General features: G+C 35.2%; 1 protein-coding gene across 2 annotated transcripts in view; it reads left to right on the forward strand.

Annotated features, from left to right (window-relative positions):
* The window catches only part of DLC1 (DLC1 Rho GTPase activating protein), a 412,629-nt gene that overhangs the window by 89,655 nt on the left and 298,224 nt on the right, over window positions 1–24,750 (forward strand). For both annotated transcript variants that reach the window (XM_082715488.1, XM_082715489.1), the window contains exon 3: window positions 10,613–10,762. In XM_082715488.1, coding sequence (XP_082571614.1) covers window positions 10,613–10,762 — 150 coding nt within the window. The remainder of the gene's footprint in view (window positions 1–10,612; window positions 10,763–24,750) is intronic.

The following is a 24,750-nucleotide window of genomic DNA, read 5'->3' on the forward strand; positions in this document are numbered from 1 at the left end:
CAACATGGTGATATGATATAATATACATTATGGAATGATTACCAGGATTAAAATACATAAATAATTACCTCAAAATATATCCATTACCTCACCTGGTTAACTTCGTTGTGTGTATGTGTGTGGTGTGTGTGTGTGTGTGTGTGTGTGTGCGTGCCTCTGTGTGGAATGCTTAAGATCTACTCTAAGCAACTTTCAAATATGCAGTTCTCTACTAATAACTATAGTTACCATGTTGTACATTAGATTCTCAGACTCCTTATCTTATAACTGAAAGTTTGTACCTTTGACCTCCATTTCCCCATTTTCCCTACCCCACGCCTCTGGAAGCCACCATTCTATTCTATAAAATCTACATATCCATAAAAATCTCTTAAATCTTTAAAAATCTATAAAATCAGGTATTTTTTTTTTTAATTTCTCATAGAAATTGTACCATGCAGTATTAGTCTTTCCCTGTCTGGCTTCTTTCACTTAGAATAATGTCCTCCAGCTTCATCCATGTTGTCACAAATGGCAAGACTTCCCTCTTTTTATGGCTGAATAATATTCCTTTAGGGGTGGTCAGTTCCTTAGTGGAGGTCCATTAATTCTTTAATGGACATGTAGGTTATTTTCATATCTAGGCTATTGTGAATATTGTTGCAGTGAACATGGAACTACAGATATCTCTGTGGGATACTGATTTCATTTCCTTTGGATATATTTTTTGCTGGATCATATAGGAGTTCTATTTTTAATTTTTTAAGGAGCTACCATATTGCTTTCCATAGAGGCTATACCAATTTACATTCCCACCAACAGTGCACATAAGGTTTTCTTTTCTCTGCATTCTCTCTGACATTTGTTTTCTCTTGTCTTTCTATATTAGACATTCTGACAGGTGTGAGGTAGTATCTCATTGTGGTTTTGATTTGCATTTCCCTGATAATTAGCGATGTTGAGCACCTTTTCATATATCTATTGGCTATTTGTATGTCTTCTTGGAACAGTGCCTTTTCAGGTCTTTTGCCATATTTTAATCAGATATTTTGCTTTTGGTTATTGAGTTATATGAGCTTTTTTAGATATATTTGGGATATTAAACCTTTATCAATTTATGATTTGCAATAGTTTCTCCTATTCTGTAGCTGTGCCTTCATAACAGATTGCCTAATAATATCCTAAAAACTGAAACATGTTTACTTAAATCACTATTTGGGTTAAGTACTTATCAGTAGTATCAACAATTTTATTAAATTCTATCAAGTTACATTGCATAGAACTAGCTTCCATTTAACTTAAAAAATAAAATGTTGTCAAATAAGAATATTTTTCTTAGTTTATTGCAAGTGTGTAGCTAGTCCCTTAAAACTTAGCCTTAAAATCAGAAATACAGAATCATCTAAATTTTATTTTATATGCTTACTGACTAGAGCTCTGTAAATCTTACCTTTTCTGTATGGAGTACCATTATATCATTTTTCACAAAATGTCGGTATGGCTCTATGGTAAAAAGCCAAGTTCATGATGGTAATTTTTTCTATCTCTGGGCAAAAAGAAACAGTGCAGCTATTCAGAAACTTGTCTAATCTGTAAGAAGAGAATTGTAACTTACAGAGTAACAAGGAAGACCAGGGTATATATCACATGGTTCCCAATAGGTCGAACAATAGGTTCAACTTATTGAAAGTGATTGTCACAGGAAGAGATGACCACCAGATCTCAACAAATCTGACTGCAGGAAGTGGCACTCAGAGAAGTAGAACCACTGGGCAAGATAAATCATCTCTTCACATGTGAAAATTTAGTAACCTTACAATTTAGTAAACTTATTTACTGAATGTGTGGTCATCTTTCCATATCATTAATGAGGATTTTCAATCACTAAGTTAAAGTTTTCACAGTATGACAATATATGGATATACCAGGTCTTTTCAGAATCATTCATGATAACAGCAGAGATAAGGAGAAGAAAAGTTATTAACAAAGAGTGTTATACAGTTCACTAACAAAATTTCTTCTGGGCAGTTTTATGTTTGTGATGTTTGTCACCTTTTTAAGTTGTAATTTGTGGTGCTTTATTTTCTTATTTTAATAAAGTAAATAAAATATTTACTTTTTTACCTAATAAAAAATAATAATCACTGATATAATTTACAATTGTATCGTCCCTATAGAATTTCAAACTATATGGAAAAACATATAGGTCTCCTTCCTCCCAGTTCTACCCCCACTCCCAATGATTAGATATCTTTCCAGATCCTTGTTTGTGCATCTATATATATGATATGAAGTACATAATTTTGCTTCAGGTCCGTTTTATGTGTGTGCCTGTGTATGCACGCAAGCATGCATATATGTGTGCTCATTTGATACCTAAAAGATTTCATGCCATAGGATATTGTCCTCCACTTTTGTTTCTCCACTTAACAAACTTTCTTGGAGTGCTTTCCTTATGAGTAACAGGGCCCTAAGTACAATTTTGCAAGTTGTTGCCCACACAAGGACACCAGACTAAAGTGAGAACTCCTGGGCAACCATGTTTTACTAGTCAAGCAGTGAACCTGGTATGAGGCTGTATCCCTCCAAAGGGCCACAATTTCTGACTTACATTGAAGAGATGACTAGGTTACTTGTGGATGTGTCAGTGCAGGTGAATCTACCTTGTATTTGTCACTACTGGGTAGTGTTCTAAGAAATAATGGTACTGTAATTTATTACATTAAACTGTTTTCTACTGATGGCCACGTAGTTATTTCCTGTTCTTTAGCCACTAAGAAAAAATAATATTTCAGCAAATAGTATTGGGCATACTAATTTTATTTTTAACTGTAAAAAGAGTTGAGCTTAATTAAAGAAAAATACTAAGAATTATGTAGTGGTAGTCCTCAATATGATGGACATCTGAGGAACACTGGCCATTATCAGAACAAGTGTGAGAGGTAAAACTAGAAAAGTTTACAGAAGCCAGGCCAATATAGACTTTTTTCTAAATTAGGTCATATATTTTTATGGAAGAAATTTTTACTTTTTTCTCTCTTTGTTATCCACACCTACAGAAAGACAATAATAATATTCCTGAAAACAGTTAACAAAATTTTAACGTTAAATGGATTTTTTTTCTTGTTTTCTAACTGGGAAAAGTCATGTCTCCTTAAATATCTGAGCCCAAGGACAGAGTTACTGAGAATTGTTTTAAAAAAAAAAAAGTAAACACTACAGAGATTTGCAGATATTAAGTCGGCATGATGATACAGAATAATCAACCCAGAAAGGCTAACTTTGTATCTACAAATGTACTAAGTGACCGTGAAAGTCTGTAATCAACTTTAGCACTTAAAGACTGATTTCATACGGTCTACCAAATTATTTCAGTAGAAATTATATCCCGCTCCCCCAAAATGGGCCTTTAAACCTAGTGGAGGAAATCGTCCTCAGATTTCCCTGGAGTAGAAAGGAGTTGCTGCCCACACAGTTCTCTTCCCAGTTCACACCTGCCACTTCTGAGCACTCTGTAGAACCAGCTGCATAGAGGTTCTTTGGAACTGTGCAGGAGACTGTGTAAACAATTTACAGCAGTCCTAGTTTAAAAATGCTCTGTCTGAAGCCTCGTTGAAGTTTAAAAATCCAGCAAAGGAGAGACCAATTTTCTTCATCATGCTTTATAAATGGGAGGAGAGACATAGGAAATGAACACACACACTTAGGATAAAGCTATGATGTGAGTATCAGTTAAAAGATACCTTGTAGTAACTTTGAAGGAGGATATTATTTATCATTCTTAGTCATCAAATACTAAAATGATATTGGCACATGCTTACTTACTTGCTGTTAATTAAAGATAACATGTAAAAATTTTGTGGTTGAATAGACTGTATATGGCAAATAGAAGATAATTTATGGTTTGTTTTATTATCTACCTCTTAACCTACATAGGTTTCATCTTGAAATACCAGAATAAAAATTAAAGTTGACTTGCTTAACTTGCCTAGAAATTGTGACATAAGATAACTGTATTTTCTTTAGCTTCTGACTGGCTATTCAGATGAAAATCTTCATTGTTTCTGAAGAAAAAAAATTAACAACTTTCTGGTTCTTTAAGCAGGATATTATTTTAAGAAAGGAAAGTCTAGAGTGAGGAATTTATTGTCCAATGAAATGTATAACACTAATACGAGATTTCATACTACTCCAGCTGGCTGCAGATCAAATAATTCAGAATGAAGTTGGGCCAAGTCTTTTGCTAAAAGGTCCCTTTCTACTGTGGGTGAACGAGGAGTATTACCAGCCCAGAATAGCCAGTAAGATGCGTATAGAATCAAAGACAGTGTAGGGGCCAGAACCTTGGATTATGAATCAGGAAGTCTTAGTTCTATTCCTGGCCTAGCCTTTAATTTATTATGGCTGTCTCTGTGATGCCACAACTCATTGACAAGTAGAACATTCAGGCAGTGCTAAATTTGCTGAGCCAAATGTCTACTATTTGGAAGCATTCAGGTCTTTTACTGAATTTTTTTGATTTTCTTCCAAATGCTTGGCATTAGGAAAACAGAACCCCTGCATCTCTGGGGGCAGCATCCTTTTCTCTGGACTTCATATTTGCCCAGTCTGTAAAATGTCTGGTAATTTTTACCTCTCCCGTGTCCCCATGTGTGTACTGTGTCCTGTATTGTTCAATAAAGGGCATCTGGAGGAGGGCTGGAATTATCTTCCCCAGATAGAAGAAAAGAAGAATAGTGGAGTCTCATGTTCAGAGAATTCCTTCTCAGAGACCTGGAGAGAATGACTCCCTAAAAACCCTGTTTATCTCCCCCAGATCCTCCAGCTCTCCCCCAGTCCCTCTGCCCAGGGACTAAATAGCTATTGGGGGTAAATAAGGAACATCTTGCAGATTTCCCAATGAAAAACCATGTGGGTTGGCCATATTAGGCTTTTGACAACAAATCAAATGGGACAGTTTTCTCCAAATTTCCATAACTATCCACTGCTGAGCTTAAGAAAGAAATACAACTGGAAATTTCTTCCGCAACAGTGACATATATTATCTGTACCTTGACAACAGCTAGTTACACTGTCAAGACAACAGGATGTTTCTGTTCTTACTGCATATATTGGGGAAAGGAGACATATATCACACTGTTGACTCAAGGTCAGCTCACAAGCAACTAAATAGCTTTTCCTCATTAAAAAAGCAAATCATGGCAATCACATTAAGAATAGCCTATTCATGTTCTAAACAGGCACTTGATTCTTAACTGTGTTAAAGAGGGTGTATAGAACATGGGGAAATACTTGCCTACTCTGCCCTGATCAGACAACATATAGAGTAATATATTTAATTCTGGGCACCAACCATTAATTGGGTCATTGACAGAATTATGTCATATGCAGAGAAGAGTAAACAGAACTAGTGAGGGTTTGAAAACATGTATGAGAAATCAGGGGAACTAAGGATGATTCACCTAGAAAAGGAAGAAAATAGGCACAACAGACCAGAGTTCTTCAAATATTTGAAAGACTCTTTCATGGAATAGACACCACTTTATGTCGTCTAGTTCTGGAGGGAGAAACTGGTAAGTTAGAGGAAGACTCCGTGGCATTTCTAAACATTTGACTAAATGTTTAAATAAAATTTGACTCCGTGGCATTTATAAACATTATAACTGTACAAATATGAAATAGGTAGCTTCCTAGGGAAGAGTGTATAGCATACAGGATATGGTCAGGAAACCTAGCAAATTATTGTTAAAGTATGAAAGAATTAGCCCAGAATGCAAAATTTTTGACATTTAATTGTGGTTATTGGTGTTCTTCCAAAACAGTTTCTGTATATTGGAAGGAATGGAATCAGGTTGCAGGAATTGAAGAGAGTGTAAAGATACCTAAGTGGCATTAATTTAATAATTTGTATCCATGAAAGGACAGCAAAGTGGAATATTGGAAAGAGACCAGGACAGGGAATTGGGAGAGATGAGCTCTATTCTATTCAGTTTTGTTAATAGAGAAGTAATCTGGACTTAAAACTCCCTGGAATTCACTTTCTTCTGCAAAGTCAGGACACTGTGGAACTAATAGCCATGGTTCTAGAGTTCTAGATTTCTAAAGTCTTAAATTTTGGAGAAAACATCCATCATGAGTTACTCAAAGAAATATGTTTGACTTATTGTCAAAAATACAAGTATAAGAATACATTAATTATAATGAATTTTAAGGTATTTTATGAACATAACGGATAGTTCAAGGAAGGCAGATAAGTGAGAACTGCTAAGAAAAAAGAAGTCTCCAGAAGAACACTAAGTTTAAGTCTACCATTTAGACTAAACTCTGCTCGGGCAACAAAAGCAAAAGTTAAGGAAAGTAAATGCATTAAGTAACTAGAGTGCATTATTTCAATATATTATTACATGGATTAAACCATAGTTACAGCTATTGGTCACCAGCTCACATAAGCTCACAAGAGAAAACCTGAAGCATCTCTTCCAGTTCTGCATTCAGTAATGTCTAGTTTGTAGCTGGAAACCAGCCATGGCAATATTTATGTCACAGAAAAATTGACCTTTTTTCAATTCAGGACTTTCTTTCTATGTGGAATACAGTTTCTAGACATTTACCAACATACCACTCCCTGCTTCCAAGAAACAACTTCCCCAAGAGCTCCTTCTTCTTTCACTTTGATCTCAAAATATGTACAGCCATGTTATGAAAGTATTTGTTTTTTTTTTAATCTACTGTAGTTAGCACACAGTGTTATATTCGTTTCAGATATACCATATAGTGATTCAACAATTTCTTGTATTATTTATTGCTCCTCAAGATAAATGTGCTCTTAAATTTGTTATTTCCTTGTAATTATCACAATGTGGGTACAATTCAGGTTGCAGGGGGAGAAAAAGACTATAGGACTAGAAAATAATCTTAAGATAAATTGAACTATTTATCATGTGATCAATGTGACTATTTATCATGAACTATTAATCATGTATATAAAGTAGGGTGAGGTTTCCAAAATGTTTAGTTGTCAATATGTGGTAAGAACCCTAAAAGTATAAAAGGCATAGTAGATCACTTATTTGCTGGCACCCTCCCAGTGGCCCCACTCAAAGAATAATTGGCCTCTTTGCGGTGACTTTCATAACAATATAATTCAGCTCATATTTCTATTCACCCTCATTGTGCTAGCACTCATTCCTTTCCCTGTCACTCACCTTCCTGGTGTTCCCAAGCTTTTATCAGATCCTCTTACTCATCCAACTCATTGCTGTCTCAGCATCTTGGTGTCACTCAACACTGCGTAGAATACTAATTTCCCAATTCTCCTCCTTCCTTTCTCTTTCTCTCTTTCTCCATCTCCACCTCCATCTCTCTCTTCTACCCTATTCTTTTTCTCCCGATCATGATTTAGTCCTCACTTCCACAGAAAACTCTCTTCCAGTCACCCTATACCACGTGGGAAACCCCTCTTCGGTGACTGTGTAGCTTCTTACCCTATTTATTTGCTTCTTACACTTGTTCCTATATGAAACCATTCTACTCATGAGTTTGTTATTATCTGTTGTTTTTCTTCTCATGGTTGATTATAATATTCAGGAAAGCAGAGATTTTTTTTAAATCTCTTATTCACTGGTGACTGTCTAGTCCCTTTAATGGTGCTTGGCCCGTAACAGCTATGACCGCAGGAAAGAAGGAAGGAAAGATGGGAGGGGAGAGAATTTAGTGTTTTTGCCTCAATTTGAGTGGGTTATTGAAATACCAAAAACTTCATTAATAGGTAGCTTGATTTATTAAGAAGTCAGGGATGATAAGGAAAGCATGAAATAAAAGTTTCACTATAGAAGTCAACCTAGCCAAATCCTGCAAATATGCAGCTCTGTTTTCAAGCATGAGCTGTGTGCTGGACTTCAGCCATGGACTTATGAAAGGTTAGAACAGTAAAATATTAATATCTGGGCTTTAAAAACAAAGACAATAAAATTCACCCAAGGCATCTGATTTATAGTCAGCTCTATTTTGTGAAGTTTTATGAATGTATAACACAGGATACTGGTCTGTGTACTGGCCAAATCAGGCTAGTGTAATGCGTGGTGAATAAGGAAGCATCCAGGAAGGAAGGGGAAAGCAATAGGCTTATTTCTCTAAAGGAATATTGTAGACCAAGGATGTTTGGTTTTATTCGTTTTGGCAGAGCATTTGAAATAATTTGATGCTCAGCCCATGGATTTGAAAATGTTTTTAAAGCAAATCTCAGCATCCAGTTAATTCAAAGACAAATTGTTTCTGAGACCACTGCTGGTAGGGCTAGGACAACTCATGATATACTTAGTATTAACTTAGTAGGTGGAAAAATATCAAGATATACTTTCTAAGGCTTTAGGAGATGTTATTTTACTGGCTTACATTGATCTCATATTATTCCTGAAAACATATTGCATATGCAATGTATAATTTGACTCATCTGCCAGGTAGAAAAACATAATTTTTGTGCTTGAGGATGTTATAAATGGGAAATGAAAATCACACAAAAATATATGTGGTTATAGAGATGCAAAGAACATTGTCTTGCCAAACCCAACTTTGGTTTAAAAAAGAAGGAAATTATACAAGCAAATATGTTGGAGAAGTAATTAAGAGGATGTCGCGCCTTCTATTAGTCAGATTTTCCATCTTCTGAGAAGAGAATTAAACTGAATAATCTCCAATATTTCTATGATTCCATTTTAAGATAGAAGCAGGATTTTACTATAAAGCTCTTTTGATTCTTTTGTTACTGTATTTTTGGTTTTTAGAGAGTGGGCAATTGCACACACAAGCAGGGTCGGGGTGGGGGCAAAGAGGGAGAGAGAGAAGATCCCAAGCAGTCTCCAGCCCCATTGTGGAGCCCACCACGGGTCTCGATCTCACAACCCTCAAATCATGACAAAAGCCAAAACCAAGAATCAGGCACTCAACTGACTGAGCCACTCAGGCACCCCAATAAGACTCTTTTGAATAAAACAAAGTTCTATAACATTGAGGGATATGATATATAGTAAAGTTTAAAGTCTGTTTGCAAATATCCTGGACATTTTTAAGCATAAAACTTTATGATGACAAGAGTCTGTAATTGTGTCAGCCTCATTACATGTTTTAGACAGCAGGGACGATGAAAGGAAATTTAAGTGATAACCACAGCACAATATTCTGAAGTAATTAACACAACACATAAAATCTTAACCTATTCTTTGTGGAAGTATGACTCTTTCAATTTGGCATTAGTCTGTTAAACCAAACACAAGTTCAGCTTACCCAAATAACTTATAGTTAGCTTAATTAATGATTCTTCTAACAACTTAATTCAATTCTTTGACATCTGGAAAATAATGCTCTCTAATATTAATAATCTGCTCTAACTCTTTGGGTACAGAGACCCCTATAGAATTATTTAATCCATGAAATTACCCTAGTAAGTCCTTGTTTTTTGGGAAACCCTTCTAATGATGTCCAGAGAATTTAGGGGATTGAAAGAAAAATCCCCAAAACAAAAGGTCTGATTCAGGCAGTCCTCTAACTATCCCACTGCCAATACCATCACCTGCTCCCTTGTACCCGCACTCCTCAGTCTTCTGTTGTGATATATTTGTCCTTTGAGGTTTTCACTGGTTTTCCTTTCAAAGCTGATTTTACCTAGATAAATATCAAAGACAGATGAGAAGATGGTAACATGAGTGACAAATGATGATATTCCTCAAAAGGGCTAGCCCTGAGTCTATTATATCTCTCACTAGATTTTGCTTCTGAAGAACCTTACGGTGCTTTCCATGGCCTTTTTACCCCTCCCAGTGCCTTACCCAACCTTGATACCTTACACAACACACAGGGAATCTGGAAGATTCCTAATATTAATTGACTTGATTGGGTATGCTATAGTAAGCAGTCATGGCCAAATAACTACATATGGTTAATGAGAAACTTTAGGTATTCCTGGAAGCAACAGTATTTCCACAAACATATCTCTGTATTACAGAAAATTTAGAATAAGTAACTATGATCATTTATAAAAAGATACACAATCGTGGGGGCTCTTTTCAAAAATGTGTGAAAGTAGAAGAAGCTTGAAAAGAAATATTGAAGTAGCAGTAGGCAAATGGCCCCATGCAAAAACAAAACAAAACAAACAAAAAACACCCTGCCTACTACACAGACTGAAATCCTGCCTTCTTTGGTTTCACACTTTTTAAACTATACTCAGAAATATTCTTTCAAAAGTATTCTCTTATATGGATCCCTACAAACAGTTATTAGTATGTCATAGTCGGTTTGTACCATGAAAAACGTATTGTATAACTTTTCCCAAGAATAATGAGCTGAAAGATAGTAAATATATATCAGTACTCACTGATGTTTTACTTCTTTTTCATTGCGCTTTTTTCCCAGAAGATGTATATTTAAAATTCAAGTAAAATGCTTCCTTGGCAGTTGGTTAGTATCTTCCCAATGAAGAGCCCATTGATGATACAGAATAGAACTTCCTTGCCCCCTTGAGTAGAAGGCTGTCTATTATTCATTGTCCTTTTTGTCACATTGAAGAACAGGGAACTTTTTATTCTTTCCAAGAAATGGCCTTTCAGATTCAGTAACAACTTGTTCTGTTCCTCAGGAAATAAGAGAAGATCGAGATAGGGCGCGGCTGGACTCCATGGTGCTGCTAATTATGAAACTGGACCAACTTGATCAGGACATTGAGAATGCCCTCAGCACCAGCTCCTCTCCATCCGGCACACCAGCGAACCTGCGGCGGCACATTCCTGTGAGCTTTCCTCTTTCGACTTCTTTCCCCATGAGAATGCTACCTCTGTTTCATACAGTCCCTCTTGCAAATGAAACATCTTTGATGGGAGCACTACCTATATGTGATCCTGATGTGTGTTCTGTAAAGATCTCTCAAGTAATTCTATGCTTGATGCAATATTATTTAAAAGAGAAGTACGTTTAAAAAGGAGATGGGGGCGCCTGGGTGGCTCAGTGGATTAAGCCGCTGCCTTCGGCTCAGGTCATGATCTCAGGGTCCTGGGATCGAGTCCCGCATCGGGCTCTCTGCTCAGCAGGGAGCCTGCTTCCCTCTCTCTCTCTCTCTCTGGCTGCCTCTCTGTCTACTTGTGATTTCTCTCTGTCAAATAAATAAATCTTTAAAAAAAAAAAAAAAGGAGATGATTATCGGTTGGACAAAAAAGAGGGTCACCAGGGGAAATTATGTTTCCTAAAGGTCAAAACATCTTTACTGTAGACATTTCTCTCATTGTCCATCTCTTCTGACATCCTGTGAACACCATTAGCAATGCTATGTCTATGTTGTTTAATATTTCATTTTCAATATCCCACAAATTTACACTGCATGTAGAAGATGCCTAGATATTTGCTGCTTGCACACATGCATTCATGGATATTTGGATAGATGGGTGAATGGATGAATGGATGCTGGACTGACCCAGCATCCAGAAATAATAGGTGAGATTAAATTGAAAGCACTCTAAAATTCACTCCGTGAAACACAATGAGTAGGCCAGAGGGGAGAATTTTATTCTACTCTGCATTAGTTTCTTTTTTTTTTTTTTTTTAAAGATTTTATTTATTTATCAGAGAGAGAGATGGGGAGAGAGCGAGCACAGGCAGACAGAATGGCAGGCAGAGGCAGAAGCAGGCTCCCTGCTGAGCAAGGAGCCCGATGTGGGACTCGATCCCAGGACGCTGGGATCATGACCTGAGCCGAAGGCAGCTGCTTAACCAACTGAGCCACTCAGGCGTCCCTCTGCATTAGTTTCATATGAGACAGACACTTCTCTGAGATTCTGATATTCAAAATAAAATTTTGAATTCAGATTCTAGGACTTACTATACACTTTACATATTTACTATGAGCTTTATATTTAATGGCCTGTTTGTATAGATCAAGCAAATGTGATGGTAGATTTAATTAAGTCAAGAATCCCTTTTCAATTAATCTATTACTTTTACTATGCAATAATCAACACATTAAGTAAAGAAATTATATATTTACCTGTGATCAAAGAGTTGGAAAACTCTGTATATAAACCTGAGCACCTTCCAAAATAGAACTATTTTGTATCAAATTCTTTAATTAGTATAGTTCTATCATTGATTCTTAAGTTGTTTAAGACCTATTCTGACTATGGGGCAGAACTTTTTGAAGTAAAAAAACAAAATGATAGCTAACCTTAGCATATGCTAGGTGTTATCCTAAATGATTTATACATAGTAACACATTCATTCCTCACATTTTTCAAGTGAGTGAACACGGAGAAGTTTGTAATCGTGTGTGTCAGAGCTGGAGTATATGCCCAGGGAGCCTTGATCTAGAGCCATGTCATTTAACCACTACACCACGGCTTTTTCTAGTTGACTATGGTGGATATCTTAGAGCTTAAGAAAATGATAGATGATCGGTCAATGGAGAGAGAGAGAGAGAGAGAGAGAGAGAGAGGAAGAGGAAGGAAGGAAGGGAGAAAAGAAGGGAGGGAAGAAGGGGGACGGAGGGAAATTAGATGCTTCAACTTAAAATCTGGTAGAATAAAATCTTTGTTTTTGCCTCTGATCTTCTGGATGACTTTTTTCTTACCCTTCAGGATTCATCTCATTTCATCTTTATGGTGAAATCTTGCATACATCTCCTTCTGTCTTCCCATAGAGAATCAATTACTCCTTCCAACAAAAAGGGTATTTTCATCTTTCTTACATATGAAGGGTTGTAAAACAATTGTACTCAATTTACTTTTAAAGACACAAATAACTATATTTTTCCATAAGAGGTAATGTTTAGTAGTTCACCATGATGAAGGCACAGGATACATTTTTCTCTTTGGAAGTTGTCTGGTAATGATTGTTAATATCTCCCTATCTTTTTAATTTCTCCCCTTTTCCATCTGTATTGAAATTTCCTCAATCCCCATGTATTTAGAGGAAAAAACTGAACCTAGATTTCTGCTGAATGCAGCTCCATATTGTCATCTCCACCTCAGAAAGCAGGACAGCTCTTATCTGCCAGGTATGTCTCTTTGTTCAGTGGTAAAGACAAAAAAAAAAACAGGAACAATGATTTTAGGATTCACCTACATCTACATCTCCTGCCTCCATTTAAAGTATAAACTGTATTTTAACTACATGCACTATCTCATGGAATATCATCACCATTACTGAGCAGTGGTTTATTATATGAATAAAGATCTATTTCAGTTCAATATATCTTTCAGTTCAGTTCAGTATATCCTTGGAATTGGCAAAATAATACCATAGAATCCTTATGAAATTCAGAGTTTGCAGGCCTGGGTTCAAATACTAGCTCTACAACTGAATATCTAAGAATACAAGAAAATTACTTGATTTCTCAATTTCAAGTTCATGCAAAAAAAAAGGCAATATTATTTCCTATCTAATGGCTTGTTGGGAGAAGTAAATGAAAGAATATATGTTAAGATATATTACCCAGATCTGGCACAGAGCACATATTTAGAGCGTGTTATTCCCTTTCCTTCTCCCCTTGTATTCACACCAGGCACTGGGCTAAAGAGGAATAAGCCTGAAGTGCTCAAAACAGCTTTGTGGTCTTTTGGTCATCCCTTACTCTTTATTTCTCTTCATTGGTATTTAAAGCTAATTTTAAAATTCTCTCGTCATTCAAAATTTTTTTCAACAGGCGCTTTCTATTTCTTTTGATAATTGCAGCATGGACTAAAGGAATTATAGCAGCATGATTATGATCACCTAGCAAGGAGCACTGTCCCAGATTCAGAGGAGAAACTCCCTCTTTCACACCCTTATATTCCACTGTGAACTCACAGTTTAACAGGAAGACAAGACACAAAAAGAAACAGTCATCTCATTTTGAGATTACTTGTGAGAAAATGCTGGAGTGAGCTTTCTATCTATAATAAATGGTATAAAAAATAATAAACTAGAGTCTTTAATAAATGGTTTGAAGATGGAAGAATAAATAAAATAAGAATAGAAATTGAAACAGAATAGAAATAAAGATTTGAAGGAGGCTGACTTAATAGAGACTTGCAAGTTGGCTATACCTTGGTGGTTTACCGCAGCCCAGGGTCTAGTTTTCTCCTCTGAAGTCCAAATACTTGATTTTGTCGAAGTGCCCACTTCCTGTCAGTCTCATAGAGCTGCAAATGGTGGTTCATCTCATGGAATGAATGCAAGTAGGAAATAGAGAAGACAGTAGTAGAAGACAATAGTATTTACTAAGTACTAACATTTAAATATATTACTTCATTTACTCTCAACAATCTTAAAATAAGCTGAGCTTCAGAGAAGAGTAATTTACCTAAGGTTGTATAAGCGGGGAGTGGGGAGTAATTTACTGAAAGACAGGTGGTAAGATTTATTTCCACATATGTTAGACTTAAAATCCTGTGCTCATTCCACTATATTATAACTCTTCCCAAGATGGAAATTGTTCATTCATAATGGAATAAGTGCCATTTCCAGAACCAGAATTGCCTTTTCTGACAGTCGAAGAACTTTTTTCCTGATAACAAGGTATTCTGAATATTAAATTACTAATTGTGCTTGAATTAATGTATAAACAAGGCAATATTGATAATATCTTTCGGTATTTCATCTATGCCATTCAAGAAGCTTAAGACACATACAACCCAGAATCCATTTCACTACCTTTAACTGAACCTCTAGTACTCTTCTACAGTATTTTTTGGCCTTCCTGGACCTTTTCCCATAGTCTAACAGGTATTCAAAAATTTTGCTATTCTCCCCAAACCCTACCCAACTCTTACACCTGTCTCTTAGCAAATATGCTTGCATTCCTCCTTACAGAGAAAGTGGACCATTGACAGGAACTTTGCAGCCTCACAACTGTAAATATCTGTAGGTACTCCTTTTCTTATCTCTTTTCCTCCTATGTCCTCCCCTATGAGCCAAGCTCCTCTTCACTCAGTATATATTTCGTGATTTGATTCTTGTCTATTGCTCCATCATTTCTCTGCAGCTCATCTCCTGTCTGAAAAATCCAGTAGTAACTCCTCAGTCTTCTGCTGTAGCATTTGATACAATTGCATATCCTCTCATCCTTGGATTTCACAACGCCCTGGACTTTTGGTTCCTCTCTTTCTTTTCTTTCATATCCTCAGAAGTTACTTTTCATATACTAAAGTGACTCTTTTTCCTATATTTACCCCCTAATTCTTATTTCTAGATTTTAGACTCAGTTCTATGTCTGACAGAATATTCTCCCTGGAAATTATCATGGATTACATGATATTCTTCATATTTAGGGTCACCAATGAGACCCTTTTTGCTATCTCCATATCTGTATATCCAGTGCATCACTAGCTATTTCTTTATGCCATAATTGTACTGTGTATGCATCTCTACTATAGCACATCATACTGTATTCCCTGCCATATTGAGAACTACTCCAAGATTTTTCTATTTCTACTGCCTGGCACAGTTGAAGCATGGGGTAACAGTGATGAGTGGAGCCTCATAGGGAGATGATGTGGAAGATGAATTATACAAAATGAAGATGAGTCACAGGGAAATTATTAGATGGCAGTTGTAATGATAATTTAGGGCTTGTTAACCACGTGGTTTGGGCATGGTAGCAGTGGACAAAGAAAAGAAGGAATGGATGTAAAAGATTCTGAGAGAGCTTGCATGTGGTTTCTCATAGTGAAGAGAGAGCAAACAAAATAGTAAAGATTTGTACCGAATTACATATTTGTGACCCCCCTTAAATCACTTTCGTAGTTGTGTTTTAAGCCCCCAGAAGAATATCACAACTATATAAGGAAGTTGAACTCTGGGATCTGACAAATATGACTTTTAATGTCAGCCATGCTGCATAATGTGAATTTGGTCAAATTACTTGCCTTAACTACATCTGTCAAGTGACGATGATAATACCCTCCGTATAGGGTCGGTAAATATTGAAGCAGGTAAATGATGTATAGCATTGTCTTTAAAAGATAAAAACACAATAAAAGGTAGATTTTTAAAGTGTTTCTCAATTTTCCTCAGAACTGTTGTATTGTTAGAAAGGTAGAAGGTTACCCTGTTAATTAGCAAATCAAATTATAAACAGGAAGGTCATATATAAATGACTTGTAAATTACCGGCTACTTACAACTGTCAATTTGATGTTGATTTAATTTGAAATTTTGCTTCCAATTAGGATGGCTTTTATTTATTTTTCATGCTTAATTGCTCTGGCTAGGATTTCCTATGTTGAAAAAAAGTGATGGGGGTGGGCGCCCTTGTCATATTCCTGATTTTAGAGGAAAAGTTTTCATTTTTTCACCATTGAATAGGATGTTAGCTGTGGCTTTGCCATACATTGTACTTATTATATTGGGATATACTTCTTCTATACACAATTTGGTGAGAGGTTTTATTATGAGAAGGTGTTGAATTTCATCAAATACTTTATCTATTGAGATGATTATATTTTTATTTTTTATTCTATTAATGTAGTGCATCACATTTGTTGATTTGTGTATGTTAAACATGTTTGCATCCCATTTGATCATGGTGTAACATGCTTTTAATGTGCTGTTGAATTTTGTTTGCTAATATTCTGTTGAGAATATTTACATCTATATCAAGGATATTGACCTGTAGGGTTCTTTTTATTATTTTTTTTTCTTTTGTTTATCTTACAGTGTCTTTATCTGGCTCTGGTATCAGAGTCATCCTGCCTTGTAAACTGAGTTTGGGAGTATTCCCTTCTGTTCATTTTTTTGGAAGAGTTTGAGAAATATTGACATTAATTCTTTAAATGTTTTGTAGAATTCCTCAGTGAAACTATATGATCCTGGCCTTTCCATTGTTGGAAGATTTTTAATTCTACTTTAATCTCCTTAATTATTGGTCTGTCAGGATTTTCTGTTTCTTCATGATTCAGTCTTGCTTCATCTTTTTCTTTTAATTTCAACTTTATTAAGGTTATAATTATTAAGGTATAATTTATAAGTAAAATTATAAGCTATTTAAAGTGAATATCATGGTGATTATATATATATATATATATATATATATATATATATATATACACACACACACACACACACACACACACACAACACTTGTGAAAAGACTTCCATCAGCCAGTTAATGAATACATCCATCACTTAACATGTTTACTTTTAGGGTTTGTTTGTTTGGTTGGGTTGGTTGTTTTGTTTTGTTTTGTTTTGGTAAGACGAATATTTTAGTTCTATTCTCTTAGCAATTTTTTTTTTTAAAGATTTCATTCCTTTATCTATTCTAGAGAAAGAGAGTGGGTGGAAGGCAGGGGGAGAGGAGAAAGAATCTCAAGCAGACTCCACACTGATTGCAGAGCCCAATGTGGGTCTCAGGCTCATGACCCTGAGATTATGATTGGAGCTGAAATCAAGAGTCAGATGCTCAACTGACTGAGCTACCCACACACCCTCTCTTAGCAAATTTCAATTACTATTTTTTAATATAGTCTTATCAACTGTAGTCACCATGTTTTACACTAGATCCTCAAACCTTATTCATCTTACAACTGAAAGTTTGTACCCTTTTAACCAACCCCTCTTTATTTCCATCCTTGGGACCTTTCAGTGCTATTGGTGATTTATAATTTCATAATAAAAAACTATAAAACTACTTTCATTGTGAGGACTAAGAAAGGGATGCTAATATTTTTCAGTCTAGCTATTTCTTAAAACAATATTTAATGAAAATGTTTACATGCCAGGAACTATGATATATCAATGGAAAAGACATATGAAGTCCCTACTCTTGTGATACATAGATTTTAACAAAGAGAAACAATTGGATGCCTGGGTGGCTCAGCAGTTAAGTGTCTGCCTTCGGCTCAGATCATGATCCCAGGGTCCTGGGATCAAGACCCACATCAGTCTCTCTGCCAAATCAGCCAATAAATAAAATCTTCTAAAGAGAGAGAGAGAGAGAAACAGATAAGATTAGAAACATAGATGAATGGAGAATGGATGGGGGACAGATGGATGGATGGATAGATAAATAGGATTATGAATGGATAAAATTTATATGTGTAGATAAACAAGGTGATAGATGATAAAATAATGACATACTGTGGAGGTTGAAGGGAAGAAAACTCCTTTAGCTTGAAATGTCAATGAATATTCAAGCCAAAATCTGGTTTGACAAGAAAGGGCCAGCAAAGGGAAATTCTAAGACAAGAGACAAGAAAGACATAGTTCCATCTCTAGAAATCAGTTTGGTGTTTTAGAAGAACTGAAAAACAACAACAAGTATGGCTAAAGCCTACTAAGAAATAAGAGAATTGTAGAATATAAGGCTAGAGCATATAAATGCAGTGTAGATGATATTCAACCATATGAGCCATGAGAAGGTTGAGATGTAAAGAGTAGGCACAGAGGTTATTTAACTCATAGCTTTCTCAGGTTATAGTTATAGACTGAAATGTGCCTCTGCTGCCTCCTCTTGGGATTCCCCTCACCCCCAATTTTCCTTTATGCTCTCAGGCTACCTTATAACAAACAGAACATTTGATGGATTAAATGCACTGCTTTTGGAGAGATTACAATGTAATTGCATTCACTCAGCAGACATGTCTTATATACGTACCATGAGTTTTAAGATATCTTAATGATACTAATAATAACATGTACTTTGCATATATCTTGTGTAATCCTCTTGAGACTCTATGGATGAATGCTATTATTTATACCTCCTTTTCTTTTTTAAATTTGAGTTTGGTTTGACATGCAATTTTACATTAGTTTCAGTTGTACAACTTAGTGATTTGACAAGTTTATGTATTTTGTTATGTTCACCACAAGCATAGCTATCATCTGTCCCATTACATTGCTATTCCAGTATCATTGACTATATTCCTTATACTCTGCTTCTATTCCCATAACTTAACACCTGTATCTCCCTCTCCATATTACCCATTTTGCTCACTACCCGCCTTTTTTCCATCAAGCAACCATCAGTATGTTCTCTGTATTTATAGTCATGATTCTTCCTGTTTACTCACTTTTCTTAGATTCCATTTATAAGTAGAATCATGTGGTATTTCTCAGTCTGACTTATTTCACTTAGCAAAATTCCTCTAAGTCCATCCATGTTATTCAAATGGCATGACCTCATCCTTTTTTATGGCCATGAAATATTTCATGGCCATATATATGCATATATCACATCTTCCTTATCCATTCATCTGTTGATGGACACCTAGATTGCTTCCATGTCTTGGCTGTGGTAAATAATGCTGCAATAAGAGGGATGCATATATCTTTTAGAGTTAGTGTTTTCATTTTCCCTGAATTAAAACCCAATAGTGGAATTACTAGATCACTAGATAATATATTTATTTTTAATTTTTTAAGGCATCTCCATATTCTTCTCCACAGCAGTTTCACTAGTTTACATTCCCATGAACAGTGGACAAGGGTTCCTTTTATTCCACTTTCTTGCCAACAGTTTCTGTTCTTTGTCTTCTTGATTTTAGTTATGATAACACGTATGGGGTAAAATCTCATTATGGGTTTGATTTACATTTCCCTGATGAATAGTGATGCTTAGCATCTTTTCACATGTCTATTGGTGATATATGTGTCTTTAGAATAATACCTATTTAAGTCCTCTGCTCATTTTTTAATAAGTTTGGTTTTTTGTTGTCAAATTATATATGTTTTTTATATATTTTGGATATTAAATATATCATTTGCAAATATCTTCCCTCATTCAGTTAGTTATCTTTTTTGTTTTGTTGATGGTTTCCTTTTCTTTTTTTTTTTAAAGATTTTATTTATTTTTCAGAGAGAGAGAGAGGGAGAGAGAGCGAGCACAGGCAGACAGAATGGCAGGCAGAGGCAGAGGGAGAAGCAGGCTCCCTGCCGAGCAAGGAGCCCGATGTGGGACTCGATCCCAGGATGCTGGGATCATGACCTGAGCTGAAGGCAGCTGCTTAACCAACTGAGCCACCTAAGCGTCCCAATGGTTTCCTTTTCTGTGCCAAAACTTTTATTTTGATGTAGTCCTGATACTTTATTTTTGCTTTTGTTTCCCTCGCCTTAGGAGACATACCTAGAAAAATGTTTCTGTGACTGATGTCAGAGAAATTACTGCCTGTGTTCTTTTCTTTTTATGGTTTTGAGTCTCATTTAGGTATTTAATCCATTTTTAGTTTATTTTTGTGTATGGTGTTAGAAAGTGGTCCGTTGTCATTCTTTCAGATGTAACTATTCCATTTTCCCAGCACCATTTATTGAAAAGACTGTCTTTTCCCCCATTGTTTATTATTGCCTCCTTTGTCATAGATTAGTTGACCATTTAAATGTGGCTTTATTTCTGGGCTCTCTATTCATTTTATTGATCTCAGACTCTATTGGTTTATTTTGTGCCAGTACCATACTGTTTTGATTACTACCGCTCTATAGTATAACTTGTAATCTGGGATTGTAATACCTCCAGGTTTGTTCTTTCTCAGGAATGCTTTGACTATTTGGGAGTCTTTGTGGTTCCATACAAAAGTTAGTATTATTTGTTCTAGTTTTGTTAAGAATGTTGTTGGTATATTTGTTAGGGATTGCATTGAATGTGTAGATTACTTTGGGTAATAAGGACATTTTGACAATATTAATTCTTCTAATCCATAAGTACAGAATATCTTTCCATTTTTTTGTGTCACATTTAATTTCTTTCATCGTGCTTTATAGTTTTCAGATTACAGATCTTTCACCTCTTTGGTTAAATTTATTCCTAGGTATTTTATTGTGTTTGGTGCAATTCTAAGTGGTGGTGTTTTTTAGTTTCTCTTTCTACTACTTCATAGTTAGTGTATAGAAATACTACCAATTATCGGGTATTAATTTTGAATCCTGCCACTTTATTGAAGTTATTTATACTTCTAGTAGGTTTTTCATGGAATTTTTAGGTTTATCTATGTATAATATCATGTCATCTGTAAATAGTGACAGTTTAATTTCTTCTTTACCAATATAAATGCCTCATTTCTCTTTCTTGTCTAATTGCTGTGGCTGGGACTCCTAGCACTATGTTGAATAAAAGTGTTGAGAGTGGACATTCTTGGCTTGTTCCTGATCATAGAGGAAAAACTCTCAGTTTTCCCCTTTGAGGATGATACAAGCGCAGGGTTTTTCATATGTGGTTTTTATTCTATTGAGGTATGTCACCTCTAATCCCATTTTCCTAAGAGTTTTTATCATTGCATCAATGTTGAATATTGTCAAATGCTTTTCCTGCATATATTGAGATGATCATGATTTTTATCCTTCAGTTTGTTGAAGTAATGTATGATGTTGATTGATTGCAAAAATGAACCATCTTTGCATTCCAGGAATAAATCCCACCTGATCATGGTGAATGATCTTTTTAATGCATTGTTGTATGTGGTTTGCTAATATTTTGTTGAGGATTTTTACATCTGTGTTCATCAGGGATATTGATCTGTAGTTTGTTTTTGTTTTTTGTTTGGATTTTTGTTTGTTTGTTTTGTGGTATCTTTGTCTGGTTTGGGTATCAGGGTAATGCCCACCTTGTAAAATGTATTGGGATGCTTTCCGTCCTCTACTATTTTTTTTGGAATCGTTTGAGAAGAATAGGTATTAAGTCTTCTTTAAATGTTTGGTAGAATTCAGTTGTGAATCTATCTGTTCCTGAACTTTTATTTTTTGGTAGTTTTTTTTAATTGCCAACTCATTTTCATTACATATTACTGGTCTTTTCAGATTTTCTATTTCTTCCTGGTTTATTTTTGGAAGATTGTATGTTTCTAGGAATTTATCCATTTTTTCTATTGTCCCATTTGTTGGCATATAATTTTTCATAGTATTCTCTTATATTCCTTTGTATTTCTGTGGTGTGAGTTGTTACTTCTCCTCCTGATTTTATTTATTTGTGTCATTTTCCTTTTTCTTCTTAATGAATGTGGCTAAGGGTTTGTCAATTTTGTTTCCAAAGAACCAGCTCTTGTTTTCATTGATAGATTTATTTTTTAGCTTCTATATCATTTATTTCTTCTCTGGTCTTTATTACTTTCTTTCTTCTGTTCACCTTGGGCTTTGTTTGTTCTTATTTTAGTTCCTTTAGGTAGAAGGTTAGGTTTTTTGGTTTTTTTTTTTTTTTATTTCTTGAAGTAGGGCTATATTTCTTTATATTTCCCTCTTGGAACTGCTTTGGCCTTGTCCCAGAGATCTGGGAGCATGTACTTTCATTTTCATTTGTCTCCATATATTTTTTAATTTTTTTTATTCTTTGATTGTTTCATTGATGTATTGGTTGTTTAGTATCATCATGTTTGTTCTCCATATGTTTGTGTTTTTTCCAGTTTTTTTTCCTTGTGATTTGTTTCTAGTTCCATACCACTGTGGTCAGAAAAGATGCATGGTATGGCATCAGTCTTCTTTAATTTCTTGAGGCTTATTTTATGGCCTAATATGTAGGTCTATTCTGAAGAAATGTTTCATGTACACTTGAAAAGAATGTGTATTCTGTTGTTTTGGGGTAGAATATTCTGTATATATCTGTTATGTCCATTTGGTCCAGTGTGTCATTCAGAGACATTGTTTCATTATTGATTTTATCTGGATGATCTATCTATCCATTGATGTAAATGAAGTCTTAAATTTCCATAGTATTACTATATTACCATCAGTTTTTCTCTTTATGTCCTTTAATAGTTGTTTTTTGTATTTAGATGCTCCAGTGTTGGGTGTGTAGATATTTACAAATGTTATATCATCTTGTTAAATTGATCCATCTATCATTATATTTTGCCCCTCTATGTTTCACTAGTCTTTGCTTTAAAGTCTGTTTTGTCTGATAGAAGTATTGCGCACCTACCTTTTTTTTCTACTTCCATTTGCATGGTGAATGCTTTTCCATCCCTTTCACTTCCAGACTATATGTGTTTTTAGGTCTGAGGTGAGTTTCTTGTAGGCAGAATATAGATGGGTCTTGTTTTTTTATCCATTCTACCACTCTTTGTCTTTTGTTTGGCATATTTAGGCCATTTACATTTTAAATGATTATTTTTATTTATTTAAATTCAATTAGCCAACATATAGTACATCATGAGTTTCAAATGTAGAGTTCAGTAACTTATCAGTTGCATGTAACACCCAGTGCTCGTGACATCATATGCCCTCCTTAATACCGAACACCCAGTTACCCCATGCCCCCAGCCACCTCCCCTCCAGCAGCCCTCGGTTTGTTTCCTATAGTTAAGAGTCTCTCATGGTTTGTCTCTCTCTGATTTCTACCCATTCAGTTTTCCCTTCCTTCCCCTATGATCCTCTGCACTGTTTCTTATATTCCACATATGAGTAAAACCATATGATAATTGTTTTTCTCTGATTGACTTATTTCGTTCAGCATAATACCCTCCAGTTCCATCCACCTCAACATAAATGGTAAGATTTCATCCTTTCTGATGGCTAAGTAATATTCCATTGTGTATCTGCTTTATCCATTCCTCTGTCAGTGGACATCTGGGCTCAATTTAAAGTAGTTATTGATAGGTATATAACTTACTGCTATTTTGAAATTTTGTTTGCTGGTTGTTTTTGTAGTTCTTCTTTGTTTCTTTCTTCTCTTACTCTCTTTCTTTGTGATCGATGAATATCTGTAGTGTTTTGTTTGGTTTTATTTCTCTTTATTTTTTGTGTATTTATCGTAGGTTTGGGGTTTGTGATTTTCATGAGGTTCATATATAACATCTTAAGTTAATAGCAGTCCATGGTCCTATGATGTCATTTCAGCTTAAACAGAAAGGAAGGAAGGAAGGAAGGAAGGAAGGAAGGAAGGAAGGAAGGAAGGAAGGAAGGAAGGAAATTTATAGGTTGTTATATTTTATATCTTTTTATTCATATTTTTCTTATGTCTAATTATAGCCATTTCTTTTCCACTTAAAAAAGTTCCTCTAACATTTCCTGTAAGGCTGGTAAAAAGTGGTGATAAATTCCTCTATCTTTTGTTTGTCTGGGAAAGTCTTTTTCACTCCTTCAAATCTGAATGATAACCTTGCCAGATAGAGTATTCTTATTTATAGGGTTTTTTTTTTCTCCCTTCAGTTCTTTGAATATATCAGGTATGTCACTCTCTTCTGGCTTGCAAAGTTTCTATTGAAAAAGTAGCAGATAATCTTACAGGTTTTCCCTTCTGGTAACTTTCTGTTTTTCTCTTGCTGTTTTTAAGGTACTCTCTTTATCTTACCTTTGACATTTCAATTATTATGTGCCTGGCATGAACCTCCTTGGGTTAATCATACCAACTCCACACATAAGAAGGGAAATCATCAAGATTAGAGCTGAGATCAATGAGGTAGAAACCAAAGATACAGTAGAACATATCAATGAAACTAGAAGTTGGTTTTTTGAAAGAATCAATAAGATCGATAAGCCACTGGCCACACTAATCCAAAAGAAAAGAGAGAAAGCCCAAATTCATCTTGTTTGAAACGCACTGTGCTTCTTGGATTTAGATATCTATTTCCCTCCTAGGTTAGGGAAGTATTCAGTTATTATTTCTTCAGATAAGTTTTCTACACCTTTCTCTCTCTCTTTTTCAAGGATCCCTATAATGTGAATCTTTAGAGGCACAAGATATTGTCCATGAGATCTCTTAGTCTATCCCCATTGTTTAAAATTATTTTCTCTTTTTGATGTTAAGCTTGTATGCTTTCCATTATCCTTTCTTTTGGATCACTGATCTATTCTGTATCCTCTCATCTACTGTTAATTCCCTCTAGTGTTT

The sequence above is a fragment of the Mustela nivalis genome (genome assembly GCF_964662115.1).
Source record: "Mustela nivalis genome assembly, chromosome: 20".
In the NCBI taxonomy this organism is placed as follows: domain Eukaryota; kingdom Metazoa; phylum Chordata; class Mammalia; order Carnivora; family Mustelidae; genus Mustela; species Mustela nivalis.